This window comes from Vicugna pacos, chromosome 1 (assembly GCF_048564905.1).
Source record: "Vicugna pacos chromosome 1, VicPac4, whole genome shotgun sequence".
NCBI lineage: Eukaryota > Metazoa > Chordata > Mammalia > Artiodactyla > Camelidae > Vicugna > Vicugna pacos.
The window spans coordinates 21,683,133-21,696,780 of record NC_132987.1 but is presented as its reverse complement, the minus strand read 5'-3'; the positions used below and the strand labels follow the sequence as shown (position 1 = coordinate 21,696,780).

Genomic DNA, 13,648 nt, shown 5'->3' with positions numbered 1-13,648 from the left:
GAGTGCTTCCTAAGTGGCAGTCAATATGTTACACACATATATGTATTAACACATTTCATCCTTAAAATAACCCGGAAGTAAATATATACTTATCCCCATGTACAGTTGAGAAAACTGAGATTTAGAGGCATTAAGTAATTTGTCCTGAAATTACAAATATAGTGAACGATAGAAGTAAGATTTTAACCCATACAGCCTGGCTTCAAAGTCCCAACTTATTTAACTACTGTGCCACATCGAAATAACAAAATGAACTGAGGCGAGTTTTCCACTTCCCTTAGTCCATTTTTTTATCTCCCCTCCCCCCAAATTTAAAATCAATTATAATAGATTAATTTGGGTCATACACAAGTTCTACTAATATTTATGCAAATAATACGAGGTGGGGATGGGGCAAAGTTCCAGATTTTGGCATGATGTTCTTATAGCTACCCAACAGCCCGCAAACCTCAGCAGGTGTCTTTCAGACCCCTCCACCGTCCTGCTGTATTTATTGTGCTCAGTATCCAGTCACTCTTCTCTTACTGAAAATGTCATTTTTTATGTTTAGCCATCAAATACAGCTCTTAGAGGAAGTGGCTTCTTCCCCCCACCCCATGTCCCTGCCCCCGTCAGCCGGGGACTCAGAAGAACCAAAACTGAACATAAGACTGTTGGGATTCACACAATGAGATTAAGCCCTGGTAATATTTCACTGCCTTTCCGGAGGTGCTAAGTGATAAGGATCAGAATGGATTTTGTTGGCTTTAATGGGAAAAGTGAACCTTTTGTTAGTTGCTTACCTTACTTCCCCTCTAAGAGAAACCCAACTTTGGAGCTCTCTCTTTTTGCCGTGGTTGGATATGGGAGCATCCTGAGACTTTAATACGTCTAATAAAACTCATCAAAGAATGGAGCTGCCATGGCAGGGGAGGTGCATTGTGCTGCACAGAGATGTATTTTGCTCTGAAAATGGAGCTGTATGCTTGCTGTAAATGAGGAACCCAGAGTGAGATGTTGGAGGGCACAGCTGGGAATATGTGCAAAGCTCGTTTTCATTTTCATTTGAATACCATAGAGGCAACACTCGACTTGTTTAAAATTAAAAGGTGCATCAGAAATGCAAAACATCATATAAAATTTTAACCAGTCTTTTTAGTTGCTTTGTAATCTTTACTGGCACTTCATTCTCTATATTTTTAGAAAATTTTTTGAGCTGTGTGGTGGTTCTTCCATCCACCCTGGGCTTCCCTTTCTATAGTCGCAGGTACCTTTCTGGTTATTCGTCCACCACCTGCCCCTAATCTTTATAATAATGTACTGCTTCCTTTTCACCTGCCTTCTCTTTGCTCTCCTTCTGCTCAGTTCTTCCCTTCCCCCTCTTCCTCTTGCTCTTTAGACACCTTCCTTTCCTTTGTTGCCCTCTTATCTCCAGAGCCTACCAGTAAATTGTAGGTAAATTTCAATCCAGGAAACGTGGCCCTCCATGAATAGAAATCATGTTCTGTGAAACCAGAAATCCCTGCTGTGCCCTGGCCACTCCTTGTGGCTCAGCTGGAGCTGTTTGTGTACATCCAAGGGTTACCCGATGCAGAAATGGGGACAAGAAGGGTTGAGCAGTGACCGTGGTGGTACTGAGCTCTGGCCCCACTGATTTTAAAAAGTACTGATGATAATAGAAATGATAAAAAGGACAACAGCTGCTAGCATTTCTTGAGCACTCACTAGGTACCAGGCCCCAAGCTAACACTTTATTAGTGTTTTCTCCTTTAATCCTTACAACAACCCTGGGAAGCAGGCTCTGCTATCATCCCCATTTTACTGACAAGGAAGCCGAGGCAGTGTGTGATGCAGTCGCACAGCAGTGAGAGGCTCTTGCCAGCTGGGTTTCACTCACCAGCCCCCAACAACCACAGGGTAATCGGAAGTCCTGGGATTCCTGAAGAGCTAGCTCCAGGGTGACATGCAGCCATGGACGCAGCATGTCATGGTGTAACCAGACAGGTGGACCCAGGTGGACCAGGGTTGTCATAGCCCCGGCAGAACGATCACAGGGGCCCCAGAAGGGGTTCCGTCAGGAAGCAGAGAACAGAGTAGAAGGTGCCAGCTACTTGCAGTCCAAGTCAGTGAAAACTTTAAGCAATGGGGCATCTGAACCAAGTTAGGGCAACAAGATGAATGGTCCACGGTGATTAGAAGAAGAAGGGCAGTAGTGGGAAGTTCAGGAAAGTAGGTGGGGCATCACGATGGCCAGTGATGGTCAACAGGGCCCCAGGCACCAAATGGAGTTTGAAGAGAGGGGATTCAGTCGATGGAAGAGGCACTGATCTAGGCAAGGCCAGAGCTCAGGGACACTGGGTCTCGGAAACAATGACAGGTCCAGTTACCAGCCCTGGGGGACTGGGTCCAGAGCAGACAAGCAGCAAGGGTAGTTCAGTGTTATGGGGAAGGCGCTTAAGAGCCTTAGATGTCACCCAAGGAAGTGGGACCTCATCCCAGACACCTGTGATCTCACCTGGGGAGCTGCTCTATACACATGGGGCACCACATGCTAGGACAACATCCTGTCTTCTTTCTGATAATCTCTCAAGAACCCCTAATGTGTAAATGATCTTTTATGCTTAAAAGGGAGTGGATTCGAGGTTAATCCTAAAAGAATATCATTTTCACACTCTGATTTGCTTTCTGGAAGAGAAGAGGAAGAGATACAGACACAGCTGGCATGTTTGCTTAACCGTGGGGATGCTGTGTGATGTGCCGTGCGTGCTGGTGTCAGATTATATGTCACAATTGTGAAAGGCCAGCAAATTGCCCTCAGAAACAATGGAGAGTCAGTCTGGGGGTGTGCAGGGTATGGCAGAAGATAACTATGTTTTCTTGTAAGCCCTTATATAATGTTTCAATTGTATTGTTTTGTTACATATGTGCGTGTGTGCGCGTGCAGGCGTGTGTGTGTGTATTATAAACTTGAAAAGAAAAAAATGCACAAAACTTGACTCTCAGGCTATCAGTCCCGTCTGTACTAAACTAAAGACATAGAGACAATATGCTAACCTATTGTTGCAGACAGGAAATCAGGGCACTCTAACTGGCAGATATAAGAATTTTAAAAAACAAAAGAATAGTAGCCAGGGACCATTTAATGTAGGCATAAAGAGGCTCACTTTCCTCTCAGAAATCATTATAACACAGCGAGTGTTAGATTTTATGAGGCTAGCGGTGATACTGAGACCTCTAGTCAAGTTCCGCGTATCCCCATTACACTATGGTTTAGGAGGCAGGGAGCCAGGCCATATTTTAGCATGACTTCTATCAAAAGGAGCCAAAATCACAAATGAGAGAAGGCATCATTCTTGCCTGCCTTTCCTTCAGAACTTTTAAATTATAATTAACTGTTTAGATTTTTCTAATGAAACCCACCAAACTGTATGCCATGTGAGGGCAGGGACTCTGTCTGCTTTGTTCACCCCAGCTGCCCTGGGGTTGGGGGGTGGGGGAATAACTTACACAGAGTTTCTCTTTCCTCAAACCTCTTGAGATGTTCAGTGTGCTGTAGGCAGGAAGGGAGTCAGGCCTGGCCCCAGGAGCAGACCCTGACCTTCCACAAAGTGGGAGGAGAGAGGAGACGCGCTCCTGTTCCGGGAGAAGAGCAGCTCTTCTGGGTCCCTGAGATGCTTATCACCAAGTCCCACAGAAACTGAAGAACTTAATCCCCTGCTATCATTCCTCTGCTCCACCTGGCTCCTGGAATAATTGAAACTAGAAATGTCTGCTGTGATTGCTGCTAGGGAGGAAAGCTTAGATTTTAATGGAAAACTTCAGTACTACCTCAAAACTTTAAATGTTGGGTTTCTTGTGAAATTTGACTTCTGTTCTCTCCAGTTTTCTAGAGAGAAAGAGCAAAAAAAAAAAAAAAAAGCCCTAAACAGATGCAGCAGGGGGAACTTCAAGACCCTCAGTTCAATTCACAGCCTGCATGGGTGCCAGGCAGCCCTTGGTTGGGGGCAGGGGGCTGGGAGGTTCTGGCTTACTCAGTAATAAAGGCCTCTGGGGGCCCCAGCTTCCCCAGAGAGCTCAGAGCCCCTGGAGGCTTGAAGGTAGACCAGCCCCATGAGAAAGGGGGATGGGGGCTCCAACTTGGCCCTCAGTGTTTACAGAGGTTAGACTCAGGTCACCAGACCCCAAGGTCACTGCCTAGACTCACCTTAGGAGGCTGGGCCTGACCTCCCCTCCATTGTCTCTCTCCCAGCCCTTCTGGAAAGGATCCTTCCTGACTCTCACTGCCTCTGTCTTCCCACCCTCCCTCCCCCTTCACCTTCCCCAGTCTTCTCTCCCCACTGCCCCCCATCCTCTCCCTCCCTGCACTGCCCTCTCTTCCCCTCTCACTTCTCTTTCCTCCCCCTCCTCTTACTCCTTCCTGACCTCCTTTCCCTCCCTCCTCCCTCTTCCCTTCTTCTCTCCCTCCAACTTCAGTGAAATAGATCAAATAGCTCTTTCTACTCAAAAAAATCAAAGGTTAGTCCTCACCAAAGTCTCTTTCTGGTTACCTGAAGGCCAAAAAGATCAGCATACAATAAATAGCTACCCATTTCACCCCCTGGGTTAGAGAGAAGGGGTTCTTCTTGCCCAGAGGACACTAATTTTTGAAAAATCAGAGGTATTTTAAACACACTGCCTCTCCACTGTTGCTTTCCTTTCACGTGTTAACACGTCTGTCATCTGAACTGGTGGCTTCTGGCCTGACTCCCCTTCCCACCTGGAGAACCTAACAGCCAGGGCACTAAAGAAGTGTTTCCAGGGGCAGGCGTGGAGGGAAGGACTCTAAAGTTCTACAGACTGTGGTGTTCTCAGGGAAGGCTCTGCTCGAGCTTGAGCCAGGTGGCCCTGAGCTGTGCCCCCTCCCCCATCCCACCCCCCACAGGCGGAGGCTTACTCTCCTCCCGAGCAGAGGAGCAGAGGAAGTTCAAGCTCTGGGCCCCCACTTGCTCTGGCCCTACCAAGGTCCTGGGAAGAGCCTCAGCATTGTGTTCCCATGGTCCTATGTTTTTGTAAGATTTGCAAAAGGAATATATTTTAACCACTGTTGGGTATGATCGCTGTTTCTTTCCACCACAGCTTCCCGTCCATCATGCTTCTCCCCTGGTCAGTGGGCTCTGGAGTGGCCCTGGGCGTCTGGGGGATCCAACTAAGGGAAAGCCAGATTGGGAGTGCATTTAGTTTCTCTCTGGGGGGATGCGTCTGTGTGGTCTGCAGTCACTTCTGTGTGTGGGCAAGTCACTCCTGGCCATCCTTCTGCAGGAATAGTGCCACAAGGTTTGATCAAAGATGAACATGTCCTGTGGTGCCTGGCTTCACAAGTCTGCACGTAGTGGAGGAAAAAACAAGGCTTGAAATGCACTGAGCCAGAAGCTAGTCTATGGATAATCCTTCCAACTATGAGATGTGGAAAATTCAAAGTGTTCCATTCTCCATTCTCACCGATGCCCTTTCAAAACGGAAATTCAGGGATACAGATATTCAGTGATGCAGCATATACCCAATAAGCATAATGGGCATTGTTTCTGAGAATTGCATGAAATGAAATTTATCAGAAATCTTGTCTTTTTGGGGTATTACGCTTTAGCAGTACTGCACACAGCAAGCGTGTCTGTGTGTAAGGAAGCATGCTTTAATGCCTCCCAGTTATTAGTAATTCTGATCAGTCTTGATGGAAGAAAAGACTACCTTATCTGCCTATTCTCTCTTATACAAAACCATTATCATATAAAGTATGCAGGCAAAACTTAAGAGGAAAAAGTTATTTTACAGACATGTCAGGCAGTAAATTAATTAGAATATTATGTATTTTATAGACTTTGAGAAGTCGATTGCATTTGCCAGATTTTGAAATTATGAAGTGTTTTATAATTCATTTTCTCTTTCTCAAGAGTCACTCTTATACCTAATTTTGTATTTGTATTTTTGTATTAATTTTCTTAAAGAGAGCCCCCCAGACTGTGTAAGCCTCAGACCCCACAAAGCTGGATCCTCCCTAGCGGCAGCTTCCATGAGCATCTGGACAAAGGACTTGTTTTCTTCTGTCTTGGGGAGCCTGCTCCAGCCTAGGCCCCCCGCTTCCCAGAGCAGTTTGTTCAGTGAGTCCCGCAGGGGTAGCAGGTGGCCTTCCTCCAGGATCCTGTTTCCTTGGGAGCCTTTTTCTGCGGGCTCCTGGCCCAGGTTCTCAGGCTCCTGGTCTTGCCGAGGAAAGACAACAGCGAGGAACAGCTGTTGGTGCTTGATCTCACCAGCTGTGCTGAGTCCCAGATGTACAAGTTTTCATTTTTGCCATAAATCTATCTGAAGTTCTTTTGATTCAGGGAGAGGTAGGCTGGTTTTCTGCCAAACCTTTCCTCTGTTTCGTATTTGGGTCGGGTGATCTGACACATGAGACTGTCTTGTCTCACCCGCAGCAAAGGCCGTGACCACTTTTCTGTTCTCTTTTACAGAGTGGGTGTGGACCTGGATGAAGATCGGAAGGAGGAGCCCTCCTCACATCAGGCAAGTCAAAGAGGCCGATGCATAGAGTTTATAGAGACTGGAGATGTTCCGTTCCATGGCTGAGGGGCTCATTCTAAAGGGAGGGCTGCCTCTGCAGATAAAACAAATCAGAGGACTGAAATATATGTGAGACTTACAAGGTGTCGATAACCTTTGCGTAAAATTTAGAGAGCTTGGAACTAGCATACACGTGTGCCCTCCTCGTGGCAGCAGGAAGCCTGAAAGCTCTGCAGTGCAGGAGCAAAGGCACAGCTCTTGGAATCAGGCAGCCTGGATTCAAACCCCTGCCCAGCGACTTGCTGGCTTGGCCGTCTCAGTGAAATTTACTTGATGCCTGTTGCACGCATGTTAGGCACGCAACAGGGCCTGCTTCTCCTGCGTGACTTCTCATGTATCAGGTCTAGGGGTAGAGAAATACAGAAACACTGAAAATCTGCAAAAGCACAGCCGGAAAACCCTTAGGGAAAATTGTTCAGAACAACGTGCGATCGCCTCAAGTGAGGGAAGTGTATTCTCCAAACTCTGGTCTTGAATCTAACATCAGAGTAAAACCTGTCATCGGCAATTTTGCTCTAGTCATTTTTAATTCAGTACTTAAAGCAAACAATTGTGTAAAAATGTTGCACCTTTTGCTGAAATCGCAGGGAGACAGACATGCTGGAACAACTTCATAAGTAAGCGACGCTGCTTAATGACTTGTGGTTCTGATCACATCTGGATTTGAGGAGGAGCCACCTCTCTTTTATTTCTTGCTTTTTCCCTCCAATGCCCAATGAGGTGCAGCTGATTAGTGCCGCTGGGCAAGATACTGCTGCTTTCCTGGTTCACGTAAAGGAAGGATGCTATGCTCTACAAAAAGGGCTGCAAAATTAAGTTGGCGATGATCCTGGCTCTTATGTACTTTGAATTTTTTTGTCACATGTGTTCCAAGGCCAGCCTGGTGCTGTTTTCACAGACTTTATTGCCCAGGAAAGACACCTAACTGCAGGACCGAGCCCAGCAGGAGTGTCAGCGTACTGGGATTAGGGCCAGAGCAGTGACCTTAAAAAAGAGATCAAAGCCCATCTCTTATACTGGTGGGCACTAATGAGTGGTTAGGAAGGGCTGGTGGTAGCCCTGGTGATTTTTACGAAGCATTTTATCTCACATAGGTCAACTAATCCATCCTCCTACTTTCAAGCAGGACTTTTATCTAAATTGTATCCTTCTCTTACATCTTTTTCTTTAAAAGAAAAAAGACAGAAAAAGAAAACTCATCAAAGAAAATTTATCATCTTCCTCTAACTGCCTAATATTTTACAGTCACATATAATTATTGGTAAGATTGCTTGCTAGCCTAACTTTTTTCTTTTATAATTTTAAAGTATTTTATTTTAGCTCACTCACACCTTTGTCAATTCAGTAATAACTCTCTTACCTGAAGATACGTAAACCAGTAGAAAGTATTTTTTTGTTGTTAGAAAAGTGAGATAGTACAACATATTACAGTGAAAACTACGTGGTGTTTGGATCATGGGCAAGTGCTTTACATCTTTGAATCTCAATTTTCCTATCTGTAAAATGTAAATGATAATAACGTCTAATTCTCCAGGTGGTTATAACAATCAAGCCAAATTATGTTTATGAAAACTGGGCAGTAAATTAATCAGAATATCATGTATTTTATAGATTTTGAGATATTTGTTACATTCACCAGATTTTAATTAATCAAAATTAATTTTGTTAAAACAATCTTATGAAGGATTTGGTGAAGCAGCTTACACTACCATATACAAAAAATAGTAAAATTTTTTAAAAACTGTAAAATTCAGTAAAAAAAATAATAATAATTAATAAGAGCAGAAAATCAAAGCCAGGAATAAAAAGGATCATGAATAAGCAGCTCATAAGGTCCTATATGCTTGTTAGGGTTGAACCACAAGTAAGCTTTCTGGTAGCCAAAGTCGGGAGAAAAATCAGTGATACACTAAATTATTATCATTAGAGGGAAAAATTATACTCTGTCCTCAAGCTGTACAAAACTTCACAGGCTACAGTGTTTCAAAAGAAATTTCTCACTTGGGGCTTCCTGGAGAGGACGAGTTGAGAGTTATCTAACTAACCTTGTGATCATTTGCACGGTTCCTACTGATCTGCTGCTGCTTAAAAAACACTTTTATTTTTAAGAAGCATCCTGCAAGTGTTCTTATTCATGATGTTGACTACATGTTAGAAAGAGGTTTTCCCCACGCCTTGGAATAGTTCTTATTTTCAATGCCAAGTACAGGAAACAGTGGGCTCAGGCCAGAAGTAACAAACCACGGCGTCCATGCAGCTGCCCCTCAGCCTGGACAGACGGGTGTTTTTGGTACTTTCCAAACCGTGTGTCAGGAACCTCTCTGCCCTCATTTTGCGTGACAGCTTGTTGCTTATTATCAGCATCTGTTGCTCTGACTACAGAGCACAAACCTAATTCTTAGAGGATTGCATTTTCCCACTCCGTTTGCATTTATTAAACTGGCCTTGCGTTAACAAATAGGATAATCTTTGCACTGGTCGACCTCTGAAAAAAAAAAAAAGACTTTCTTCTAACTTAACAAAAAAACTTCCACAGGTAATTATAGCAACTACTTATAGACACTCTCAAAATCAATAATACGCGTATGTAATGCCATGTACATATTTTTGAAGGAATCTCCCATTTCTGTGTTTATGGAGAATAAAATAACCTTTGGGAAATATGAACTGGTGGCTGTGACTAACTAGCAATCTTACGATTTTCCTTTTTGCCTTGTCACACCTTGGAAGTGTGACATATTACACTGTTACTTGTACCAGACCCAGAAGCTTTAAAAAGCGTGTTCCACATGCAGGTATCAAACTGCAAATACATGCTCCATGCAAATGTGCCACTTGGAGAAATGGAAGGTATTGCAGTTGTGAATTTTTATGTCTCTTAAATGTAAACAAACAAACAAACAAACCACCCTCAGACACCCTCTGCCCCACATTTTCCATAGAATTGATTCTGGGTCCTTGGAAGCCAGCATTACGGAGAAGGTGAGAGTCGCTGGAGCACCACTCCCACCTTAATCTTTCAGTAGAAAACGCCTGCCACCCAAGAAGGGCTGCCACTCTTGCTTCTCTTTTTCCTTTCTTGCCATTTCTCGAGATCATCCTAATATCTGTGGAGTAGTGACTACTGTTAACACTGTTCTCAGCACCTTATCTGTATTAACTCATTTATCTTCCAAGGTAAACCTATGAGTGGGCACTATTATTATGCTTATATTTCAAATGAAGAAACTGTATACAGAGAAGATAAATAACTTGCCCAGAAGAGGTGAAATTTGAACCCAGACAATCCGGGTCCAGATCATCCACTTTTACCTGGCGTGCGTGCATGCGTTCATTCATACAGCACCCATGTCAGGCACTACTCTAAGTGTGAGGAGGATGCAGCAGTTACCAATTCAAAGTCTTCACCCTCACAGAGCTTACACTCTAATGCAGGATGCTGAGAAGAAAAAGGTAAACAGCTACATAGTCTCAAGTTCAGAGAGTGATAACAATCAAGCAGGTAAGATGGAGAACAACAGAGGAGAGGCTGTTGGCTGGCCAAGGCGGTCCTCTGTGAGGAAGTGGCATTTGATGGGAGTCCTGAACGATGTACAGAAGTGAGATGTGCAGGTGGTCTCTGGGGTGAAAACGGTCCAGGCAGATGGGACTGCAGGGATGATGGCCCTGGCGTTGCAGTGGGTTGTGTGTGCGCCACGTGCTGCAGGAAGGCCAGTGTGGCTGGAGCCGAGTGAGTGAGGTGGGAGTGGGTGGAGGTGATGTGGGGGAGACTGAGAGGGGCCAGATCACTAGCCATGGCAGTGGCTTTGATTTCAATCCATGTGTGATTGAGGCAAGAACTCTCGCTGCAGCTCTGGAGTTCGGAAATAATGGAGTCACCCCTTTTTAAAAACTCCTTTTTCTTCCATCTCCACTCTGCCCTGTTACAATGAGGTTAATTTTTATCTTTTCTACCACGATTTTACTTTTAACCATATGCTGGCTTCTCTACGTGCTCCCTTAATGCTAACTTCCAATTTTATTTTTGCTTCCGGAAGTCCCTTTGTTGAAATGCTAGTTTTGCTTGTCACTTGTGCTTGTGTGTAACCTGGGTGGATCAGTTCTGGTCACTGCAGCTCAAGAAAGTCAAAGCAAAGCTGAGAAAGGTCCAGAGGAGGGCAGCTTCCATGAGTAGAGGGAGATGAAAAGAATTAGGATTTCTCCAGCAGAGAGCCCAGCACTAAGAAGGGATACAGCAAAGTGTCTGTAAAAATATGAAGTATGTGAGTCAGGTGAATGGAGACTTGTTTGCCAAATCCAAGAAAACCATAACCTGGAGTACCCTTAAAACCTGAAGGAGCCCATTTGGAGAAGAATAAAGTATTTGTTCTTCTGTACAATTGATACTTATAGTCATCTAGAGTGGCAAGGGCTGGGGAGACAAGTGGGTTCAGGAAGGGAAGAGATTACTTAGCAAATAGTCGGGTCATCTAGTCTTTAAATAAAATTTAATTTCGCTTTGTGAATATTTCAAATATTTCTGACAAACTTATGGAAAACAGAATAAAGATTCCCACATATATGACCTCAGATTTAACAATCATTAATATTTTTTCATACTCATCCCTAAGCTGTTGGAGTTGGCCTCATAGGATGTAAATTCCACGCTACACCCCCACAAATATTTCAGAAATACAACCCAGCTTTAAAATTGATCTGACCTAGATGAGGGTTTTTTTTTTTTTTTAACGTTATGGCAACTAATAGTACTTCGAGAAAATGGAATGACTATTTCAGAACAAGTATCTTGGGTTTTCCCTTGGCCAACACTGAATTTATTTTGGTTATATTTACTTGTGGCTTATACATCCAAAAGTATACACCCTCCCCACTACATTTTTACTGCTTAGGACTAAATTTTATATATATATATCTTACCTGCAGATTCTACAATTATGGGCTCTAGAAAATAGAAATAATCATAAGGAAGAGGAAGTGGAGGAAGACAGCAGCTACAATTTAGCAAACACTTTTTATACATTAAATGTCATATATAAAGTCACATTTAATTTTTACCTTGACCAACCAAGATACCAGTTATGAACCTCATTTTGTAAATGATGAAATTAAAATTCAAAGAATTAAAGTAACTTTCCCAAGACAACACCACCAAAAACTTCCAGCCACTTTATCAACACCTAACTCCAATGTCTAGTTCCCCAACTCTGTGAGACTGTTGCTCGCTGCTTGCACTGTTCTCTGCTTGACTGCACTTCCTTGCACTACAACTGGGGAAGGGCCTCCAGGCAGAAAGAAACAAGAATACAGGGCTCACCTCATTTCTTCGCCTTCTCTCAAGGATCACAGTCCTTTGCTGCCTGTTACCCAACACCTGAACTCTATCATATATTTATGATATCAATTATTCTATCATGGCCAGCCAGTATGTACTTTGCAATAGTTTTCTAGGGGGAAACATTGTTTTGTTTTGTTTTCAGACAAAAGCATAATACAGTATACTCACATCATAAGTCTAAACATATGACTCACTTTTGGCATTTGTGGTTTGGGGCACTGTCACTAGAGGATAGCATGAGCTGGGTGGGATCTACCATTTTCCATTAGGTGAGTGTGTATATGGGTGCATGTGTACATGTGTGTGTGTGCATATATATAAAAGAGTTAGCACAATAGCTAAATTATGCTGTAAATCAGGCATTAGTTAAGAATACTGTGAAACAGGTATAGTGAGATGATGTGAACTTGCTCCTGCCTGTAAGTTGGTCCATCATTGTATGTCTTGGTATTCAATCTGCAATCAGTAACATGATATACTTGACCTAGGATAATTTTTTATATACTTTTAAGGGGAAAATATGTCTTCTATACCACAAATATGTTACCTTTGCAAATACACTTTGTAAACTACAAAGAGTTATTCCTCACCATTTTATTATCTCTTCCCAATTCCCACTCCAATACCTTATCTAGAACTTATGATTCTAGTATATAGTAGTATCAGCCTCCTATTGCTGTGTAACAAATTATCCCCAAAATCAGTGGCTTAAAATAACCAACATTTGTTTTCTCAGTTTCTATGGGTCAGGAATTTGAAAGCAAATTAGCTGAGTGTTTCTGACTCAAGGTCTCTCATGAGGTTGCAGTCAGGATGTCAGCCAGAATTACAGTCATCTGAATGCTCGACTAAGGCTGAAGGATCCACTTCCACGACGACAGGAGGCCTCAGCTCCTTGTTGACTATTGGCAGAGAGACTCAATTTATTACCACATGGATCTCTTCCTAGAGTTGTTTGTCTCCTCACAACATGTAACTAACTTCCCTCATGTGGTCCAAGACAGACAGACGGCAAGGAGGAAACCACAGTACTTTTCTGTGACCTAGTCTTGGATATCACCATCACTTCTGCCCCATTCTGTTATTAAAAATGAGTCACTAAGTACAGTCCACACTCAATAGGAAGGGAAATTAGTCTCCATCTTTTAAAGGAAGACATATCAAATAATTTGTGAATGTACATTTTTTAATCACCAAAATATCATGTTATATTTACCTGAACCAAAAAATTTATTTTTCCCTGGATTAACCTGAATTTCTTGAATGAACAAAGTCACTTGAACCAGGCCTTTTGATGGGGAGCTGAGGGTGGTGGAGGGTAGCTAAACCATGAGTTTAGCCCATCTGGTAGTACATCTGTGATGTCTGTGATGTCCACATGTCCTCTGGACAGTTTTACCCATCCTTATCTAGTTGTTTTCTTCATTTTTTTCTCCATAAGCATTTATTATCTGACCATACCTTCTTGGGAACATTTATGAGTTTATCATGGCATGAGGAAGGTGAGAATATTTGTATAAAATACTTTTTATATGGAGGCTAAGGATTAATTTTACCTTTTAAAACATAAATCCTAAAGAATTCCTATTGACTCTTAATTATATTATGTTTTCCCTCTTCAAAATCCAGACATTTTTCTCTTTAGGGGAACAGAATCTGGTCCTCTATTTGATAATCAGAAAATCAAGGCAATAAACTTGAAGTTATTCCATGAACACATTCCAAACTGGGGGAGATGGC

The 13,648-nt window shown here is 43.0% G+C and overlaps 1 protein-coding gene across 11 annotated transcripts in view; it reads left to right on the top strand.

Moving 5' to 3' along the window:
- SLC9A9 (solute carrier family 9 member A9) overlaps positions 1 to 13,648 on the top strand; it is a 599,624-nt gene that overhangs the window by 489,931 nt on the left and 96,045 nt on the right. For all 11 annotated transcript variants that reach the window (XM_072958726.1, XM_072958712.1, XM_072958718.1 and 8 more), the window contains one exon: positions 6,465 to 6,516. In XM_072958726.1, coding sequence (XP_072814827.1) covers positions 6,465 to 6,516 — 52 coding nt within the window. The remainder of the gene's footprint in view (positions 1 to 6,464; positions 6,517 to 13,648) is intronic.